Raw genomic sequence first — 23,026 nt, 5'->3', positions numbered from 1 at the left:
CTGATGTATTTTATTCCAGACCCCCTCTACTCACCACTACAGACTCCTGGATCTCTGATGTATTTTATTCCAGACCCCCTCTACTCACCACTACAGACTCCTGGATCTCTGATGTATTTTATTCCAGACCCCCTCTACTCACCACTACAGACTCCTGGATCTCTGATGTATTTTATTCCAGACCCCCTCTACTCACCACTACAGACTCCTGGATCTCTGATGTATTTTATTCCAGACCCCCTCTACTCACCACTACAGACTCCTGGATCTCTGATGTATTTTATTCCAGACCCCCTCTACTCACCACTACAGACTCCTGGGTCTCTGATGTATTTTATTCCAGACCCCCTCTACTCACCACTACAGACTCCTGGGTCTCTGATGTATTTTATTCCAGACCCCCTCTACTCACCACTACAGACTCCTGGATCTCTGATGTATTTTATTCCAGACCCCCTCTACTCACCACTACAGACTCCTGGGTCTCTGATGTATTTTATTCCAGACCCCTCTACTCACCACTACAGACTCCAGGATCTCTGATGTATTTTATTCCAGACCCCCTCTACTCACCACTACAGACTCCTGGGTCTCTGATGTATTTTATTCCAGACCCCCTCTACTCACCACTACAGACTCCTGGGTCTCTGATGTATTTTATTCCAGACCCCCTCTACTCACCACTACAGACTCCTGGGTCTCTGATGTATTTTATTCCAGACCCCCTCTACTCACCACTACAGACTCCTGGGTCTCTGATGTATTTTATTCCAGACCCCCTCTACTCACCACTACAGACTCCTGGATATCTGATGTATTTTATTCCAGACCCCCTCTACTCACCACTACAGACTCCTGGTTCTCTGATGTATTTTATTCCAGACCCCCTCTACTCACCACTACAGACTCCTGGGTCTCTGATGTATTTTATTCCAGACCCCCTCTACTCACCACTACAGACTCCTGGATCTCTGATGTATTTTATTCCAGACCCCCTCTACTCACCACTACAGACTCCTGGATCTCTGATGTATTTTATTCCAGACCCCCTCTACTCACCACTACAGACTCCTGGATCTCTGATGTATTTTATTCCAGACCCCCTCTACTCACCACTACAGACTCCTGGATCTCTGATGTATTTTATTCCAGACCCCCTCTACTCACCACTACAGACTCCTGGATCTCTGATGTATTTTATTCCAGACCCCCTCTACTCACCACTACAGACTCCTGGATCTCTGATGTATTTTATTCCAGACCCCCTCTACTCACCACTACAGACTCCTGGGTCTCTGATGTATTTTATTCCAGACCCCCTCTACTCACCACTACAGACTCCTGGATCTCTGATGTATTTTATTCCAGACCCCCTCTACTCACCACTACAGACTCCTGGATCTCTGATGTATTTTATTCCAGACCCCTCTACTCACCACTACAGACTCCTGGATCTCTGATGTATTTTATTCCAGACCCCCTCTACTCACCACTACAGACTCCTGGATCTCTGATGTATTTTATTCCAGACCCCCTCTACTCACCACTACAGACTCCTGGGTCTCTGATGTATTTTATTCCAGACCCCCTCTACTCACCACTACAGACTCCTGGATCTCTGATGTATTTTATTCCAGACCCCCTCTACTCACCACTACAGACTCCTGGGTCTCTGATGTATTTTATTCCAGACCCCCTCTACTCACCACTACAGACTCCTGGATCTCTGATGTATTTTATTCCAGACCCCCTCTCTACTCACCACTACAGACTCCTGGGTCTCTGATGTATTTTATTCCAGACCCCCTCTACTCACCACTACAGACTCCTGGATCTCTGATGTATTTTATTCCAGACCCCCTCTACTCACCACTACAGACTCCTGGGTCTCTGATGTATTTTATTCCAGACCCCCTCTACTCACCACTACAGACTCCTGGATCTCTGATGTATTTTATTCCAGACCCCCCTCTACTCACCACTACAGACTCCTGGGTCTCTGATATATTTTATTCCAGACCCCCTCTACTCACCACTACAGACTCCTGGATCTCTGATGTATTTTATTCCAGACCCCCTCTACTCACCACTACAGACTCCTGGGACTCTGATGTATTTTATTCCAGACCCCCTCTACTCACCATTACAGACTCCTGGGTCTCTGATGTATTTTATTCCAGACCCCCTCTACTCACCATTACAGACTCCTGGATCTCTGATGTATTTTATTCCAGACCCCCTCTACTCACCACTACAGACTCCTGGGTCTCTGATGTATTTTATTCCAGACCCCCTCTACTCACCACTACAGACTCCTGGGTCTCTGATGTATTTTATTCCAGACCCCCTCTACTCACCACTACAGACTCCTGGATCTCTGATGTATTTTATTCCAGACCCCCTCTACTCACCACTACAGACTCCTGGATCTCTGATGTATTTTATTCCAGACCCCCTCTACTCACCACTACAGACTCCTGGGTCTCTGATGTATTTTATTCCAGACCCCCTCTACTCACCACTACAGACTCCTGGATCTCTGATGTATTTTATTCCAGACCCCCTCTACTCACCACTACAGACTCCTGGGTCTCTGATGTATTTTATTCCAGACCCCCTCTACTCACCACTACAGACTCCTGGATCTCTGATGTATTTTATTCCAGACCCCCTCTACTCACCACTACAGACTCCTGGATCTCTGATGTATTTTATTCCAGACCCCCTCTACTCACCACTACAGACTCCTGGATCTCTGATGTATTTTATTCCAGACCCCCTCTACTCACCACTACAGACTCCTGGGTCTCTGATGTATTTTATTCCAGACCCCCTCTACTCACCACTACAGACTCCTGGATCTCTGATGTATTTTATTCCAGACCCCCCTCTACTCACCACTACAGACTCCTGGATCTCTGATGTATTTTATTCCAGACCCCCTCTACTCACCACTACAGACTCCTGGGTCTCTGATGTATTTTATTCCAGACCCCCTCTACTCACCACTACAGACTCCTGGGTCTCTGATGTATTTTATTCCAGACCCCCTCTACTCACCACTACAGACTCCTGGATCTCTGATGTATTTTATTCCAGACCCCCTCTACTCACCACTACAGACTCCTGGATCTCTGATGTATTTTATTCCAGACCCCCTCTACTCACCACTACAGACTCCTGGGTCTCTGATGTATTTTATTCCAGACCCCCTCTACTCACCACTACAGACTCCTGGGTCTCTGATGTATTTTATTCCAGACCCCCTCTACTCACCACTACAGACTCCTGGGTCTCTGATGTATTTTATTCCAGACCCCCTCTACTCACCACTACAGACTCCTGGGTCTCTGATGTATTTTATTCCAGACCCCCTCTACTCACCACTACAGACTCCTGGATCTCTGATGTATTTTATTCCAGACCCCCTCTACTCACCACTACAGACTCCTGGGTCTCTGATGTATTTTATTCCAGACCCCCTCTACTCACCACTACAGACTCCTGGGTCTCTGATGTATTTTATTCCAGACCCCCTCTACTCACCACTACAGACTCCTGGATCTCTGATGTATTTTATTCCAGACCCCCTCTACTCACCACTACAGACTCCTGGATCTCTGATGTATTTTATTCCAGACCCCCTCTACTCACCACTACAGACTCCTGGATCTCTGATGTATTTTATTCCAGACCCCCTCTACTCACCACTACAGACTCCTGGATCTCTGATGTATTTTATTCCAGACCCCCCTCTACTCACCACTACAGACTCCTGGGTCTCTGATGTATTTTATTCCAGACCCCCTCTACTCACCACTACAGACTCCTGGATCTCTGATGTATTTTATTCCAGACCCCCTCTACTCACCACTACAGACTCCTGGGTCTCTGATGTATTTTATTCCAGACCCCCTCTACTCACCACTACAGACTCCTGGATCTCTGATGTATTTTATTCCAGACCCACTCTACTCACCACTACAGACTCCTGGGTCTCTGATGTATTTTATTCCAGACCCCCTCTACTCACCACTACAGACTCCTGGATCTCTGATGTATTTTATTCCAGACCCCCTCTACTCACCACTACAGACTCCTGGGTCTCTGATGTATTTTATTCCAGACCCCCTCTACTCACCACTACAGACTCCTGGATCTCTGATGTATTTTATTCCAGACCCCCTCTACTCACCACTACAGACTCCTGGATCTCTGATGTATTTTATTCCAGACCCCCTCTACTCACCACTACAGACTCCTGGATCTCTGATGTATTTTATTCCAGACCCCCTCTACTCACCACTACAGACTCCTGGGTCTCTGATGTATTTTATTCCAGACCCCCTCTACTCACCACTACAGACTCCTGGATCTCTGATGTATTTTATTCCAGACCCCCTCTACTCACCACTACAGACTCCTGGGTCTCTGATGTATTTTATTCCAGACCCCCTCTACTCACCACTACAGACTCCTGGATCTCTGATGTATTTTATTCCAGACCCCCTCTACTCACCACTACAGACTCCTGGGTCTCTGATGTATTTTATTCCAGACCCCCTCTACTCACCACTACAGACTCCTGGATCTCTGATGTATTTTATTCCAGACCCCCTCTACTCACCACTACAGACTCCTGGGTCTCTGATGTATTTTATTCCAGACCCCCTCTACTCACCACTACAGACTCCTGGGTCTCTGATGTATTTTATTCCAGACCCCCTCTACTCACCACTACAGACTCCTGGGTCTCTGATGTATTTTATTCCAGACCCCCTCTACTCACCACTACAGACTCCTGGGTCTCTGATGTATTTTATTCCAGACCCCCTCTACTCACCACTACAGACTCCTGGGTCTCTGATGTATTTTATTCCAGACCCCCTCTACTCACCACTACAGACTCCTGGATCTCTGATGTATTTTATTCCAGACCCCCTCTACTCACCACTACAGACTCCTGGGTCTCTGATGTATTTTATTCCAGACCCCCTCTACTCACCACTACAGACTCCTGGATCTCTGATGTATTTTATTCCAGACCCCCTCTACTCACCACTACAGACTCCTGGGTCTCTGATGTATTTTATTCCAGACCCCCTCTACTCACCACTACAGACTCCTGGATCTCTGATGTATTTTATTCCAGACCCCCTCTACTCACCACTACAGACTCCTGGGTCTCTGATGTATTTTATTCCAGACCCCCTCTACTCACCACTACAGACTCCTGGATCTCTGATGTATTTTATTCCAGACCCCCTCTACTCACCACTACAGACTCCTGGGTCTCTGATGTATTTTATTCCAGACCCCCTCTACTCACCACTACAGACTCCTGGATCTCTGATGTCCCTGCTGGGGTTCAGGTAATAGAAGGGTTTACACATCTCACAGGTGCGTCCCATGGTGTTGTGGAGACAGTCGTCACAGACGCCACCGCTGGCATTGCCTGTGGCCAGGTACACCGCCATGTCAAAGTGACACTGGTTGGAGTGACCGTTACAGTTGCATTCTGGGTAAAGAAGCAAAAAAATAACAATCATCAGAAATGGTCCTCCATGTTGTTTCTGCAGCTGTGTGTGTAGTGTTAATTCTCCACATGGCAATGTGTTGGATCTTTACATCAACAAGTGAGTGTGGGTTGTTTTCCTACTACAGCTGAGTAGAGTGTAGTCTCACCTCTGCATGTGTGAGGGTTGTCGGCCTCGGCTGGGCTCCAGGGCAGGTCGTTGTGGCGGTCTCTGCAGTGCTCACAGTTCAACCCCTCAGTGTTGTGTTTACAAACACATTGCCCATGGATCTAACCAATCACAGCACAGAAAGAAAACATGACAGTTATCATTGTCTTTTGGACATTTTGTTCACAGTCATCTTCATATGCAATGACCAAGGGCTCCCACACAGGTACATGTGACATAAACCATGGTGTGAAAAGAGCTGCCTATGTCCCACCCACCATGCCATTGTCCCTGGCGTCCACCCCTGGTACGGGGGCACACTCGGAGGCGTGTCCGTAGCAGAAGCAGCTGCCCCTCACCACCAGCTCATACAGGGAGTAGTAGTACTTCTGCAGAACGTCAGAGCGCCGGTCCAGCAGGTTATCTCCCAGGGTGTGCAGCTTGGTGAAGTTGATCCGCAGGTTGGTGATCCGCAACAGCTCTACACAACAAACGGGTATGTTAACATCAATGTGTCACAGAATTGATAGTTTATAGGTTACTTTCAGTCTTCCTCTGACTTGTTCTCTGAATTGATCTCATTTCCCAAGTATTTCGTCTCACCTTGAATCTCCAGACTGTATGGGTCTTTCACATGTATGGCAGGGTCGAGCACTTTATAAATAACCTGAAAGAGATGAAAAAGTAACGAAGAGTTTAAACTAACTGTTCATGAACAGATCGTTGTAATCGTACATTCATAAAAAGGAGTATAACTCATAGTGGTATAGTTTCCGTCTATGTCATCACCTCTCCTTCCGTGGAGGGCTCGATGTCAGAGTATCTCTCCTCGCAGATGATATCATTGATATGGTGGAGGGCGTGGGAGGGCACTCTGGGGAACGTCTTGGAGCAGTTGTAGGCAAAATAACGGTATGGTCTCCAGGAGCGACCGAAATCAGCCGAACGCTCTATCAGCATGGCGGCAGGTCGGAAGGTCTATGGAAAGGTAGCGGGAACAATATTCAGTAACGTCTGGGACTTTTTCACAGTCATTTCTGTGATGTTTACTGCATGTCTGTTTTATTGGTAATAATGTTTGTAGATAGTTTGAATTCGTGTCTCTTTGATATTACTCAACAAATACCTGAGCAGCCATCAGACAGCTCTCACCTTAAACTTCATGATGAGGTGAGTGAAGTGGAATTCTGCCTCCAGATTCAGTCTGATACTGACACCCTCCTCTCCTGTAGTGAATAAATCACACAATGAGGAATTATTGCAGATGATACACACATACATACAGACACACACATAAACACACAAACGCACACACACACACACACACACATAACGCACACACACACACACACACACACACACACACACACACACACACACACACACACACACACACACACACACACACACACACACACACACACACACACACACGCACACACATAAAAACGCACACACACACACATTAACACGCACACACACACACATAAACACGCACACACACACACACATAAACACGCACACACACATAAACACGCACACACACACACCGTTGACAGACTGCCACCAGGTGAGGTCCTCGTCGCTGTCCTTGAGTTGGATGACGTTCTTCACGCGGTGACTGTTTTTGTGGTTGTACGGGTCATAAGGATGCTGAGAGTTACACGCAAAACACTTGTCTGATTCCTACAGGGAGACAGAAGCAGTAGGTATATATCACGAGGGGAGGTTTGGCAGGGAACTCCAGAGCAGGTTTCTTAACTAGGTTGAGCCTCCAACAACAACAACATTGACTACAGCTCAGCGTTAAATACCATAGTGCCCTCCACGCTTATCAATAAGCAAAGTACCCTGGGACTAAACACCTCCCTCTGCAACTGGATCTTGGACTTCCTCACGGGCCGCCCCCCAAGTGGTAAGGGTAGGTAACAACACATCCGCCACACTGATCCTCAACACAGGGGCCCCTCAGGGGTGCGTGCTCAGTCCCCTCCTGTACTCCCTGTTCACTTATGACTGCACGGCCAGGCACAACTCCAAAACCATCATTAAGCTTGCCAATGACACAACAGTGGTAGGCCTGATCACCGACAACGATGGGACAGCCTATAGGGATGAGGTCAGAGACCTGGCCGTGTGGTGCCAGGACAACAACCTCTCCCTCAACGTGATCAAGACAAAGGAGATGATTGTGGACTACAGGAAAAAGAGGACCGAGCACGTCCACATTCTCATCAACGGGACTGCAGTGGAGCAGGTTGAACGCTTCAAGTTCCTTGGCGTCCACATCACCAACAAACTAACATGGTCCAAACACACCAAGACAGTTGTGATGAGGGCACGATAAAACCTATTCCCCCTCAGGAGACTGAAAAGATTTGGCATCGGTCCTCAGATCCTCAAAAGATTCTAGAGCTGCACCATCAAGAGCATCCTGACTGGTTGCATCACTGCCTGGTATGGCAACTGCAAGGCACTACAGAGGGTAGTGCGACCCAGTACATCACCGGGGCCGGGCTTCCTGCCATCCAGGACCTCTATACCAGGCGGTGTCAGAGGAAGGCCCTAAAAATTGTCAGACTCAAGAGGCTTCTAAACAGCTTCTACCTCCAAGCCATAAGACTCCTGAACATCTAATCAAATGGATACCCAGACTATTTGCATTGCACCCCCACTCCCCCAACCCACCCTCTTTTACACCGCTGCTTCTCTCTGTTGTTATCATCTATGCATAGTCACTTTAATAACTCTACCTACATGTACATATTACCTCAACTAACCGGTGCCCCCATACATTGACTCTGTATCGGTACCCCTCAGTATATAGTCTCACTATTGTTATTTTACTGCTGCTCTTTAATTACTTGTTACTTTTAATTCTTATTCATATTTTTTTAAACTGCATTGTTGGTTAGGGGCTCGTAAGTAATTATTTCAGTGTAAGGTCTACACCTGTTGTATTAGGCGCATGTGACTAATAACATTTGATTTGAGTATAGTGTGTACAGTATCAGTATAGTGTGTACAGTATAGTGTGTACAGTATCAGTATAGTGTGTACAGTATCAGTATGGTGTGTACAGTATAGTGTGTACATTATCGGTATAGTGTGCACAGTATCCGGATAGTGTGTACAGTATCTGGATAGTGTGTACAGTATCAGTATAGTGTGTACAGTATCAGTATGGTGTGTACAGTATAGTGTGTACATTATCGGTATAGTGTGCACAGTATCCGGATAGTGTGTACAGTATCTGGATAGTGTGTACAGTATCAGTATAGTGTGTACAGTATAGTGTGTACAGTATCAGTATAGTGTGCACAGTATCCGGGTAGTGTGTACAGTATCAGTATAGTGTGTACAGTATCTGTATAGTGTGTACAGTATCAGTATAGTGTGTACAGTATCAGTATAGTGTGTACAGTATCTGTATAGTGTGTACAGTATCAATATAGTGTGTACAGTATCAGTATAGTGTGTACAGTATAGTGTGTACAGTATCAGTATAGTGTGTACAGTATCAGTATAGTGTGCACAGTATCTGGATAGTGTGTACAGTATCAGTAAAGTGTGTACAGTATCTGTATAGTGTGTACAGTATCAGTATAGTGTGTACAGTATCAGTATAGTGTGTACAGTATCAGTATAGTGTGCACAGTATCTGTATAGTGTGTACAGTATCTGTATAGTGTGTACAGTATCAGTATAGTGTGTACAGTATCAGTATAGTGTGCACAGTATCTGGATAGTGTGTACAGTATCAGTATAGTGTGTACAGTATCAGTATAGTGTGTACAGTATCAGTATAGTGTGTACAGTATCAGTATAGTGTGCACAGTATCTGGATAGTGTGTACAGTATCAGTATAGTGTGTACAGTATCAGTATAGTGTGTACAGTATCAGTATAGTGTGTACATTATCAGTATAGTGTGCACAGTATCTGGATAGTGTGTTCAGTATCTGTATAGTGTGTACAGTATCAGTATAGTTAGTTGGGGCACACATGCATGCCTGCCACACCAACTCTCCCCCTAAATCTCTTTTTCACACCCTCATTCAGGACCTAGACTTATAAGGGCATTCCTCTCTTCATGCTTAGGTTACCACCATCTTAAACTGATCCTCCATCAACAAACCTCTCTCCCTCTCCTCACATCTCAGACGTATCTATCTCTCATTAGTCAAGCATGGAGGAACCTCAGATTACAACTGAGCATTTCCAGTGCAACATCAGCACTCATCTAAGAGTTGACTGATCTTCACTGACACAGGAACATCCTCCCCCATTCTTCCACTCCACCTCCCGTCCTCGTCCCAGTGAGAGCTGGGCTAGCGTTACAGTTTTAGTTCCAGTCCAGCCCCTCTGACATAGCGTCACAACAAACAGCCCATAGGAAGATTACTGCAGATCAGCCTTTGGCCCTGGGCCTGATCAGCCTTTGGCCCTGGGCCTGGCCCAGCCCCTTACACTGGCTGTCAGTCACCATGTCCCGCCCTGCGCTAGCTAAGAGCCATTCCACAGTCACCACCTGTCAATCATGTTACCTTATACTCAACGATGTGCTGCGTTATCTCCTCCCCACAGGTTAGCAATGAGGTAGAACACATAGCCTACACGCTGGCAGGCAGAGCATCAAGTCAACATGTGTCAGGGAGGGAGGGGGGAGGGAGGAAGGAAGGATGGAGGTAGGGAGGAATGGTTGGGAGAGGGATTTAATGATGGGGTAGGGAGGGAGGGGTGGGAAGAGGGAGGAAGGATGGAGATAGGGAGGGAGGGGTGGGAAGAGAGAGGAAGGATGGAGGGAGAGAGGGGTGGGAAGAGGGAGGAAGGATGGAGATAGGGAGGGAGGGGTGGGAAGAGAGAGGAAGGATGGAGGGAGGGAGGGGTGGGAAGAGAGAGGAAGGATGGAGGGAGGGGAGGGAGGGGTGGGAAGAGAGAGGAAGGATGGAGGTAGGGGAGGGGTGGGAAGAGGGAGGAAGGATGGAGATAGGGAGGGAGGGGTGGGAAGAGAGAGGAAGGATGGAGGGAGGGAGGGAGGGGGGTGGGAAGAGAGAGGAAGGATGGAGATAGGGAGGGAGGGGTGGGAAGAGAGAGGAAGGATGGAGGTAGGGAGGGAGGGGTGGGAAGAGAGAGGAAGGATGGAGATAGGGAGGGAGGGGTGGGAAGAGAGAGGAAGGATGGAGGTAGGGAGGGAGGGGTGGGAAGAGAGAGGAAGCATGAAGATAGGGAGGGAGGGGTGGGAAAAGAGAGAGGAAGGATGGAGGTAGGGAGGGAGGGGTGGGAAGAGGGAGGAAGGATGGAGATAGGGAGGGAGGGGTGGGAAGAGAGAGGAAGGATGGAGGGAGGGAGGGGTGGGAAGAGGGAGGAAGGATGGAGATAGGGGAGGGAGGGGTGGGAAGAGAGAGGAAGGATGGAGGGAGGGAGGGAGGGGTGGGAAGAGAGAGGAAGGATGGAGGGAGGGAGGGTTGGGAAGAGGGTGGAAGGATGGAGATAGGGAGGGAGGGGTGGGAAGAGAGAGGAAGGATGGAGATAGGGAGGGAGGGGTGGGAAGAGAGAGGAAGCATGAAGATAGGGAGGGAGGGGTGGGAAGAGAGAGGAAGGATGGAGGTAGGGAGGGAGGTGGGGTGCGCTGTATACCTGGGACTGAAATTGAACAGTTCAGTTTCAAGTCCAATTGTGTGTGTGTGTGTGTGTGTGTGTGTGTGTGTGTGTGTGTGTGTGTGTGTGTGTGTGTGTGTGTGTGTGTGTGTGTTTGTGTGTGTGTGTTTGTGTGTGTTCTCACCTGCAGGTGGCTGACTATACAGTAGTGTTCTGGCCCATGAAGACCACAAGTGGAGGTAGCGGTCAGATTCATGGCTCGGCCAACCAGCAGGTTGCCTGTTGCCGGGTAACAGCTTCCCTCCATGCAGCCATGCGGGCTTGAAGGGAGCTTCTGTCCCAACACACTGAGAGCTTAGGGGAAAGCGGATGGAAGAGAACACAGAATACCTGACGATTAGTTATTCCATCATTTATAAAAACATTATGGATCGAATAGTTCAATAATATGCAGACTGGATGAAGAGACATGGACAAATGACATAAAGTAGAAACAATTCCTTAGGTTATACACAGTTATACTTGCAGGTATCATGCTATATTTGTCGTCTGTAAGGAGAACTTAAAGGTCATGACTTCCTGCTCTTTGATTGAAGGCAATGGGCTTATCTTTCTACGGGAGCAGATGTCTGTTTTACTAAGAGTGTTCACAGTGTTCAGTCAGCCCAGAGGATGAGCTCACTCTGCATACAGACACTCCAGTAAGCTACCCAACGTACACTACGCTACCACCACGACTGGGATATCACAGGAAAACCTTTCCATCGTACACAATTCTACAGAGGTTACTGGGTTACTACCAGCATTGGGGAGTAAGGACCAACACGTAATGAAATAACATGTTTTCAATGCAAACGCGTAACAGTAACTGTATTCCATTACAGATCTGTAGTAATTGTCATGACAGACAATGCAGATAGAATCAGTGTCAAGTTCAACTAATCACGGTATCAGATCAGGTTACACAGGACAGGTCATAATGGTGTCAGATCAGGTTACACAGGACAGGTCATAATGGTATCAGATCAGGTTACACAGGACAGGTCATAATGGTATCAGATCAGGTTACACAGGACAGGTCATAATGGTATCAGATTAGGTAAAGACAGGTCATAATGGTATCAGAACAGGTTACACAGGACAGGTCATAATGGTATCATATCAGGTTACACAGGACAGGTCATAATGGTATCAGATCAGGTTACACAGGACAGGTCATAATGGTATCAGATCAGGTTACACAGGACAGGTCATAATGGTATCAGATCAGGTTACACAGGACAGGTCATAATGGTATCAGAACAGGTTACACAGGACAGGTCATAATGGTATCAGATCAGGTTACACAGGACAGGTCATAATGGTATCAGAACAGGTTACATAGGACACGTGACAAGGGTCAGGTTGCTTTACTGTCCTCAGGCCAGGGGTCAGGCCAGGGGTCAGGCCAGGGGTCAGGCCAGGGGTCAGGCCAGGGATCAGGCCCAGGAGTCAGAGGTGAACATTGAGATAAAGAAATCACTGGTCCCGTTAGGCTGAAGTTGGAGCTGGTCTTTATGACATTCTAGTGGTTCTAGACAATAAATAAATAGAGCTGTTGTGACCTCATCTTTGAAGCACTGTCATAATCTGTGAATGATGAAGTGGACAGCTACCTCAGCACCCGGAGGAGACCCTCGTGTTCAAGGTGGGTGTTCAGGGTGACATGGGACACTGCAGAACAGCCCTATTGTACCCTATTTTGGCCTTGAGTGTTATACCTTGTTGTCCCACTCACCCACGTAAATGTTCTCTCCACATCAGTGACTCTGAATAACCAAGACATCATCATGGTTGAGGGAGAAGGGGAGAGTGGTTGAGGGAGAAGGGGAGAGTGATTGAGGGAGAAGGGGAGAGTAGTTGAGGGAGAAGGGGAGAGTGGTTGAGGGAGGAGGGGAGAGTGATTGAGGGAGGAGGGGAGAGTGATTGAGGGAGAAGGGGAGAGTGATTGAGGGAGAAGGGGAGAGTGAGTTGAGGGAGGAGGGGAGAGTGGTTGAGGGAGAAGGGGAGAGTGATTGAGGGAGAAGGGGAGAGTGATTGAGGGAGAAGGGGAGAGTGATTGAGGGAGAAGGGGAGAGTGATTGAGGGAGAAGGGGAGAGTGAGATTGAGGGAGAAGGGGAGAGTGATTGAGGGAGAAGGGGAGAGTGGTTGAGGGAGAAGGGGAGAGTGGTTGAGGGAGAAGGGGAGAGTGGTTGAGGGAGAAGGGGAGAGTGATTGAGGGAGAAGGGGAGAGTGATTGAGGGAGGAGGGGAGAGTGATTGAGGGAGGAGGGGAGAGTGATTGAGGGAGGAGAGGAGAGGAGAGTGGTTGAGGGAGGAGAATAAAAACAAGGCAGAGAGAAAGAGAAGAGGCAGAAAGGGCTGAAAAGAAAGAGGGGGACTGATTACTTTCTGAAAAGCAGGAGAACGAGAGAGGCAGCTAGAGAAGAGCGGGAGAAAGAGAGAGGCAGCTAGAGAAGAGCGGGAGAAAGAGAGAGGCAGCTAGAGAAGAGCGGGAGAAAGAGAGGCAGCTAGAGAAGAGGAAAGAGATGCAGAGATCACTGGGGCCTCTTTCAACATCAGAGGACCAAGGAACAGCAAACACACAGCATGTTGGGACACGACGGAGGTGGAAAGTGTATGTGGATTGTGGATTGAAAAACAGTCTGTGTTACCCATGAGAAATGAAATAGTCATATTTCCCATAGACACCTAGTCATTAGGGCATGTTTATTAAATGTCAGTTACACTATAAGAGAACTAAGTAAACATAGGGCCACTAGATCAGCGGACGACAACACATAGAGCTCAACAAAGCTTTTCTAATTGAACACATAAAAACACGCTCCAATCCACAGACAGATTAACGAGCGTGCCTTGCCTTGGCTTGCTTCACAGACAGATTAACGAGCGTGCCTTGCCTTGGCTTGCTTCACAGACAGATTAACGAGCGTGCCTTGCCTTGGCTTGCTTCACAGACAGATTAACGAGCGTGCCTTGCCTTGGCTTGCTTCACAGGCTGCTATTGTGCAAGGCTGTAATGGAAACCATGTCCTTTTGTCCTGTACCGTTGGCTAATCGATAAATATACACAGATCATATAACATGACTTGGCCCTTGCTCAAGTAAAATATTTAACTGAAGCAGATTCCCTGAATTCCAGTGAAGGAGCAGTGAACCACTGAGCCTTAACCTGAGACCAGTAGGATACATCCAGCCACTCACACACCTGAGACCAGTAGGATACATCCAGCCACTCACACACCTGAGACCAGTAGGATACATCCAGCCACTCACACACCTGAGACCAGTAGGATACATCCAGCCACTCACACACCTGAGACCAGTAGGATACATCCAGCCACTCACACACCTGAGACCAGTAGGATACATCCAGCCACTCACACACCTGAGACCAGTAGGATACATCCAGCCACTCACACACCTGAGACCAGTAGGATACATCCAGCCACTCACACACCTGAGACCAGTAGGATGCATCCAGCCACTCACACACCTGAGACCAGTAGGATACATCCAGCCACTCACACACCTGAGACCAGTAGGATGCATCCAGCCACTCACACACCTGAGACCAGTAGGATACATCCAGCCACTCACACACCTGAGACCAGTAGGATACATCAAGCCACTCACACACCTGAGATCAGTAGGATGCATCCAGCCACTCACACACCTGAGACCAGTAGGATACATCCAGCCACTCACACACCTGAGACCAGTAGGATACATCCAGCCACTCACACACCTGAGACCAGTAGGATACATCCAGCCACTCACACACCTGAGACCAGTAGGATACATCCAGCCACTCACACACCTGAGACCAGTAGGATACATCCAGCCACTCACACACCTGAGACCAGTAGGATGCATCCAGCCACTCACACACCTGAGACCAGTAGGATACATCCAGCCACTCACACACCTGAGACCAGTAGGATGCATCCAGCCACTCACACACCTGAGACCAGTAGGATGCATCCAGCCACTCACACACCTGAGTACAGGTACAGTAAACCTGCAGGTTAAATCAAAGGCTGATCTTTGGAGTATTGATCTGAACAGACTTCCGATCCGACTCTCCCTGGGCAAACAGAATGATAAGCATACAGGAGACACCAGTGGCTCGCCAGAGATGAAGGACAACGATGTGGGGTGGGGGTGACTGTAGTTGTGACTCCTAGGGCCCCTCTCCGGTACGCATTAGCTCTGACAGTGATACAGCGCCTAATGGCTTTTCTAAGATGCAATGTGTATGTTGCATGAGTGGACGATCTAGTCAAATCAAATCAAATCCTATTGTCACATGCGCTGAATACAACAGGTGTAGACCTTACAGTGGAATGCTTACTTACAAGCCCTTTACCAACAATGCAGTTTTAAGAAAATACCCCCAAAAATGTATGAAATAAAAGTAACAAATAATTAAAGAGCAGTAGTAAAATAACAATAGCGAGGCTATATACTGGGAGTACCGATACAGAGTCAATGTGAGGGGGCACCGGTTAGTCGAGGTAATTGAGGTAATATGTACATGTAGGTAGAGTTATTAAAGTGACTATGCATAGATAACAACAGAGAGTAGCAGCAGCGTAGAAGGGGAGGGGGGTGCAAAGCAAATAGTCTGGGTAGCCATTTGGTTAGCTGTTCAGGAGTCTTATGGCTAGGGGATAGAAGCTGTTAAGATTTCTTTTGGACCTAGACTTGGCGCTCCGGTACTGCTTGCCATGTGGTAGCAGAGAGAACAGTCGATGACTGGGGTGGCTGGAGTCTTTGTCAATTTTTAGGGCCTTCCTCTGACACCGCCTGGTATAGAGGTCCTGGATGGCAGGAAGCCCCGGCCCCGGTGATGTACTGGGTCGCACTACCCTCTGTAGTGCCGTGCGGTCGGAGGCCAAGCAGTTGCCATACCAGGCAGTGATGCAACCACTCAGGATGCTCTCGATGGTGCAGCTGTAGAACCTTTTGAGGATCTGAAGACCCATGCCAAGGTGATGTGGACGCCAAGGAACTTGAAGCTCTCAACCTGCTCCCCTGCAGCCCTGTCGATGAGAATGGGTGCGTGCTCGGCCATCCTTTTCCTGTAGTCCACAATCATCTCCTTTGTCTTGATTACGTTGAGGGAGAGGTTGTTGTCCTTGTACCACACGGTCAGGTCTCCGGTGTATCTCAGCCCCTGTGTGGTTGAACCATGGCCAGACTGTGTTGAATTGTCCACCTCACTATGGTTCACTGTAATGAAATTATGTTGGAGGTCTATCCTCTCATCAGATGGCTGTTCTATTTTCTCCCTGATGTTGAAATGTACCTGGTTTTGGCTGGTAATGACAAGGCACCACTGCAGACCGGTGCTTTGTGTGTGTGTGTGCACCCACATCTGTGAGTGTCTCTTTGTGTGTGTGTGTGTGTGTGTGTGTGTGTGTGTGTGTGTGTGTGTGTGTGTGTGTGTGTGTGTGTGTGTGTGTGTGTGTGTGTGTGTGTGTGTGTGTGTGATTTGTAAGAGTATATTTGGATAGGGCCCTAGTAAAATCACCACAGGGCTTGCTTTCACCTACTCTGTTATAGCATCTACTAACAACGATACACATTTCAAAGAACATTTCAAATCCTACCTAGGAACCCAGGGTAGACAAGGTTATAGAACAGCTGCTCCCGAAAATCACTGATGAAATGTACATGTATCATATATGAATATATCAATTCATGTTGGCATGTTAGAGAACGTTACTTTAGGTCAGGTCCTAATGCTAATGTACTCCAGTGTGGAAACAAAAACACAGGGCTTTTGTAGGCTTTAAAACGGCTGTTGACACCAGCTGGTTTTGCGGTCTGATTAGAGCGTTGGTCAAGCACGTGTCTGTACGCTGCCCGCCAACTGAGACACACACACACACACACACACACACACACACACACACACACACACACACACACACACACACACACACACACACACACACACACGCCCCATCTCTCTTCAGAACAGGGGGCTATGGCAAGAATGCAGGGAGACTGCGCAAGGGGAAAATGTTATTCATTAAGAAAAACATTCCAGGTGTTGGACACGGACAGTTCCAAACAGTCCGCCCCCTCCCACAATGCCCCTGTGCGGAGGTGGAATGTGTGTGTTGGAGTGTAGAGGGCCCGTCCATACATGCACCATGCTGCTGATCTCTATGCAGGCTGGCATGGGGAAAGAAGCACCAGGCTCAGGCTGTCAGGCTGACAGGGTTGGACAGCACGATGGATCCTGGGCTTCACCGCAACTGTCTTTCGTCTGGAGGTCAAGCCTTCATCCAACTCCTGAGACGTTTTCTGCCCTAGGACTGGAGAGCTGAGCACAGCAGTGAATACACAGTCAGAGCAGCTAGGCCTCATCAACCCATGCTGCTTTTACTGGATTTACCCAGTTTACTGCCCTGAGATAATCTCTCCCTAGGCTAGTCTATGGTGGGTTCACTGCCCTGAGATAATCTCTCCCTAGGCTAGTCTATGGTGGGTCCACTGCCCTGAGATAATCTCTCCCTAGGCTAGTCTATGGTGGGTCCACTGCCCCTGAGATAATCTCTCCCTAGGCTAGTCTATGGTGGGTCCACTGCCCTGAGATAATCTCTCCCTAGGCTAGTCTATGGTGGGTCCACTGCCCTGAGATAATCTCTCCCTAGGCTAGTCTATGGTGGGTCCACTGCCCTGAGATAATCTCTCCCTAGGCTAGTCTATGGTGGGTCCACTGCCCCTGAGATAATCTCTCCCTAGGCTAGTCTATGGTGGGTCCACTGCCCCTGAGATAATCTCTCCCTAGGCTAGTCTATGGTGGGTCCACTGCCCCTGAGATAATCTCTCCCTAGGCTAGTCTATGGTGGGTCCACTGCCCTGAGATAATCTCTCCCTAGGCTAGTCTATGGTGGGTCCACTGCCCTGAGATAATCTCTCCCTAGGCTAGTCTATGGTGGGTCCACTGCCCCTGAGATAATCTCTCCCTAGGCTAGTCTATGGTGGGTCCACTGCCCCTGAGATAATCTCTCCCTAGGCTAGTCTATGGTGGGTCCACTGCCCCTGAGATAATCTCTCCCTAGGCTAGTCTATGGTGGGTCCACTGCCCCTGAGATAATCTCTCCCTAGGCTAGTCTATGGTGGGTCCACTGCCCCTGAGATAATCTCTCCCTAGGCTAGTCTATGGTGGGTCCACTGCCCCTGAGATAATCTCTCCCTAGGCTAGTCTATGGTGGGTCCACTGCCCTGAGATAATCTCTCCCTAGGCTAGTCTATGGTGGGTCCACTGCCCCTGAGATAATCTCTCCCTAGGCTAGTCTATGGTGGGTCCACTGCCCCTGAGATAATCTCTCCCTAGGCTAGTCTATGGTGGGTCCACTGCCCCTGAGATAATCTCTCCCTAGGCTAGTCTATGGTGGGTCCACTGCCCCTGAGATAATCTCTCCCTAGGCTAGTCTATGGTGGGTCCACTGCCCCTGAGATAATCTCTCCCTAGGCTAGTCTATGGTGGGTCCCATCACTGCCCTCATAGCTGTCAGTGTTGACCCTTATCCAATAACAACAGACTGTGTGATGGAATCAATCAGATAACATTGTCACTGATGGTTAACGTTTAACAGGAACACTGTCTCCATTCAGTTCTGTATTAATTGTACAGTAGGAGAGCACATAGCAATGCACCAGTTGATACAGATGGAAGGTGAAAGGTAACACTTCCACACAACAGAAGTGAATGTTCAATCATAGAGAACATGACCTAGATTCCAGACTGCAGGTGAATGAGAGAAGGGCACATATTCCAGAATATCAAGCAACCTATACTTTTTGCCAGTGTCGCCCAGGGAAGGAGGAAGAGGGAGGGTTTAAGGAAATCACGAGACCCAGTAATCTGTCTTTAACTGGATTAGAGCTGAGTTCCTGGGAAAGCTACGATTACAACCAGGTGGGGGAGGAGAGTAGGGCAGCTGCCTGGGTCCTGGGCTGGGGGGACAGACAGGCAGTAGTCCGCTGAACACACTTCATACCTCACTGGTTGCATATGATGTGTGTGTGTGTGTGTGTGTGTGTGTGTGTGTGTGTGTGTGTGTGTGTGTGTGTGTGTGTCACCTCAGTCACCAATTAGCCCTGCAGAGGCCCATTCTGACAATCCTACAGAGACTAGAGCTGCTGCTCGTTACCCATCGATCGCAAGACATTCCAGAAATACCCTAAATTGTGTTGGATTTAAATAACAGATTTTCAACTGAATCTTCAAAGATGTAAGTAGCTAGCGTTTATTCTGCGAGATTACCTAATATAATAAGCTTGTGCTGTATGACTAGAGAGGTTAACAAGCTTTCAGCGCTCATTGTTCTGGCATCTTAAATACTTCTTAGGGATCAGGCCCCTTTTCCTCCATTTCCGCCTGAATGACGTGCCCAAAGCAAACTGCCTGTAGCTCAGGCCCTGAAGACAGGATATGCATATAAATCAAATCAAATCAAATGTATTTATATAGCCCTTCGTACATCAGCTGATATCTCAAAGTGCTGTACAGAAACCCAGCCTAAAACCCCAAACAGCAAGCAATGCATGTGAAAGAAGCACGGCGGCTAGGAAAAACTCCCTAGAAAGGCCAAAACCTAGGAAGAAACCTAGAGAGGAACCAGGCTATGAGGGGTGGCCAGTCCTCTTCTGGCTGTGCCGGGTGGATATTATAACAGAACATGGTCAAGATGTTAAAATGTTCATAGATGACCAGGATGGTCAAATAATAATAATCATAGTAGTTGTCGAGGGTGCAACAAGCACGTCCGGTGACGTGCTTGTTGCACGACAGTTGCGGTGAAGCCCATAATTGGTACCATTGGAAAGAAAACACTTTGAAGTTTGTAGACATGTTAAAATAATGTAGGAGAATATAACACAATAGATATGGTAGGAGAAAATCCAAAGAAAACCAACCCAAATAGTTTTTTTGAGAGAGACCATCCTCTTAGATTTGCAAGAGAAAGCTCATATTGTAAAATAGCTCCCAGGATGCGATTCCTATGGCTTCCACAGGGTATCAGCAGTCTATGTTCAAAGTTTCAGGCTTGCAACTTCAAAAACGAATAAGAAATATGTCTTTGTATGAGGACACAGTCTTGGAAATCCGTGTCATGGTGCGCCATGATGAAGTTGCGCACCTGTTAAAATCGGTTTCCTATTATAGTTTGATTACATTTTAGGGTGTCTGAGGAATACAAACATATTTTGACTTGTTGAAACAAAGTTTAGGGGTAGATTTTCGGATTCCTTTCTCTGAAAGGTGGATTACTCAAATCGATGGCGCCACCTAAACAGATTTTTTGGGATGTGAATGTCACAAAAAGAGCCGTGTTGAATAGACCAAACTGCAGCGGGAATATGGATGCTCATGATTTAATTCAAAAAAGGAGTAACGCATCCACTGGAAAACCATATACACGACAGGAACAGTTTTGCAGGCACACAACACGCAGTGCAAAAACAACTACCCACCAAAACCAAACAAACACACACCTACTTATGGGACTCCCAATCAGAGGCAACTAGAAACACCTGCCTCCAATTGAGAGTCCAGCACCCAAAACTACACATAGAAAAACAAACCTAGAACCTATACCAAACTAATACACCCCACTACACCACACACAAAACCCCATAATTCAAAACAAATATACCTCTGCCACGTCCTGACCAAATATAATAGAAATAATACCTAAATATTGGTCAGGACGTGACAGTGAATGTATGAAACCTGTGACAGGGGAAAACATTTTATGATGTGGGGCGCCATTCTCAAACAATCGCATGGCATGTTTCGCTGTAATAGCTACTGTAAATTGGACAGTGCAGTTAGATTAACAAGAATTTAAGCTTTCAGCCGATATAAGACACTTATATGTACCTAAATGTTTAACCGCTATAATAACCATCAGAATTTATTTGAATTACGCTTTCACAGGAAGTTGTCCCTCTAGCGCGACACTGATCCTTAAGATTGTGGTTGTGGAACCCAATCATACAGAGGGACATCAACCAGAATTCTGTCATTCTCAGGTTCCATTCTCTGGTGTGTTGTAAAGCAATTATCTCATATATTGTTACGGAAACCAGGGAGAGGAGCTGCAAAGCTATATAGAACTGCATCAGATCTCGCCTGAACAACAGTCTGAGGAGTGGATCCTCTTTGGTAGTAAGAGACTGAACAGCAGTCTGAGGAGTGGATCCTCTTTGGTAGTAAGAGACTGAACAACAGTCTGAGGAGTGGATCCTCTTTGGCAGTAAGAGACTGAACAGCAGTCTGAGGAGTGGATCCTCTTTGGTAGGAAGAGACTGAACAACAGTCTGAGGAGTGGATCCTCTTTGGTAGGAAGAGACTGAACAACAGTCTGAGGAGTGGATCCTCTTTGGTAGTAAGAGACTGAACAGCAGTCTGAGGAGTGGATCCTCTTTGGTAGGAAGAGACTGAACAACAGTCTGAGGAGTGGACCTCTTTGGTGTTAGAGACTGAACAACAGTCTGAGGAGTGGATCCTCTTTGGTAGGAAGAGACTGAACAACAGTCTGAGGAGTGGATCCTCTTTGGTAGTAAGAGACTGAACAACAGTCTGAGGAGTGGATCCTCTTTGGTAGGAAGAGACTGAACAACAGTCTGAGGAGTGGATCCTCTTTGGTAGTTAGAGACTGAACAACAGTCTGAGGAGTGGATCCTCTTTGGTAGGAAGAGACTGAACAACAGTCTGAGGAGTGGATCCTCTTTGGTAGGAAGAGACTGAACAACAGTCTGAGGAGTGGATCCTCTTTGGTAGTAAGAGACTGATGAAAGATCAGAGTCAGGATCATCAGCCAGCAGCTCGATGGTGTCAACACAGTAAAGCAATCCCCTGTCTGCACTGCACCCAACCTGCCCTGCCAACCTGCCCTGCCAACCTGCCCTGCCAACCTGCCCTGCCAACCTGCCCTCATTCACACATCTGTGGTTTAGGAGGGAAGACAGTGATTATGGTGTATGAAATGGAGAAATAAACAAAGAGAGAGAGAGAGAGAGAGAGAGAGAGAGAGAGAGAGAGAGAGAGAGAGAGAGAGAGAGAGAGAGAGAGAGAGAGAGAGAGAGAGAGAGAGAGAGAGAGAGAGAGAGAGAGAGAGAGAGAGAGAGAGAGATGATTCTCCTTCCTTACAACACACTAGTAAAACAACATCATGTGATGGGGAGGAAGGGAAGTGTGGGGTTTGTGTCTGTCTCCTCTCTAAGGAAGCTGTCGCTGTGCCAGTCACACCCATGGACTCTCCTCCTCAGTCTTTACCCTGAGACAATGTGACAAAACCAAACACATTGCACACAGTATTACATTACTGCCCGCACCTTTGCCATGGACCTTTGCCATGGAATTTGACAAAGTGTCACTGCGGGATGTTTTACAGTGTGCTTTCGAAATATGTAATCATCCGACTTCAACAGAACTGACCAGCAACTGTAAAACATGTTTGAACAGTCATGGCCATAACCTGTAACCTCTGAGGAAATTTGTGCATCAGATGTCTGTGTGTGCAAGTGCTGCAGGGCACAGAGACTGCCTTCTCAGGTCTCTCTCTGCTTTCTCACACTGCTGGTAATGAAGCTGTGCTCTAATACCCTCTTTTTCTCTATCAGCCCATTCTGTCCAATATGGACACTAATGAGCTTTTTTTCGTCTCACGCCCT

At 47.6% G+C, this 23,026-nt stretch overlaps 1 protein-coding gene across 2 annotated transcripts in view; it reads right to left on the bottom strand.

The window, feature by feature from the left end:
- LOC106566484 (laminin subunit beta-1) overlaps nt 1–23,026 on the bottom strand; it is an 85,611-nt gene that overhangs the window by 36,631 nt on the left and 25,954 nt on the right. For both annotated transcript variants that reach the window (XM_045692942.1, XM_045692941.1), the window contains exons 3-10: nt 11,469–11,638; nt 7,235–7,370; nt 6,837–6,910; nt 6,474–6,662; nt 6,288–6,351; nt 5,963–6,165; nt 5,686–5,806; nt 5,330–5,518 (exon numbers count right to left, since the gene is read on the bottom strand). In XM_045692942.1, coding sequence (XP_045548898.1) covers nt 5,330–5,518; nt 5,686–5,806; nt 5,963–6,165; nt 6,288–6,351; nt 6,474–6,662; nt 6,837–6,910; nt 7,235–7,370; nt 11,469–11,638 — 1,146 coding nt within the window. The remainder of the gene's footprint in view (nt 1–5,329; nt 5,519–5,685; nt 5,807–5,962; nt 6,166–6,287; nt 6,352–6,473; nt 6,663–6,836; nt 6,911–7,234; nt 7,371–11,468; nt 11,639–23,026) is intronic.

This window comes from Salmo salar, chromosome ssa13 (genome assembly GCF_905237065.1).
Source record: "Salmo salar chromosome ssa13, Ssal_v3.1, whole genome shotgun sequence".
Lineage (NCBI taxonomy): Eukaryota > Metazoa > Chordata > Actinopteri > Salmoniformes > Salmonidae > Salmo > Salmo salar.
Note: the sequence above shows the minus strand (reverse complement) of the source record. Positions and strands in the feature narration are given on the sequence as shown.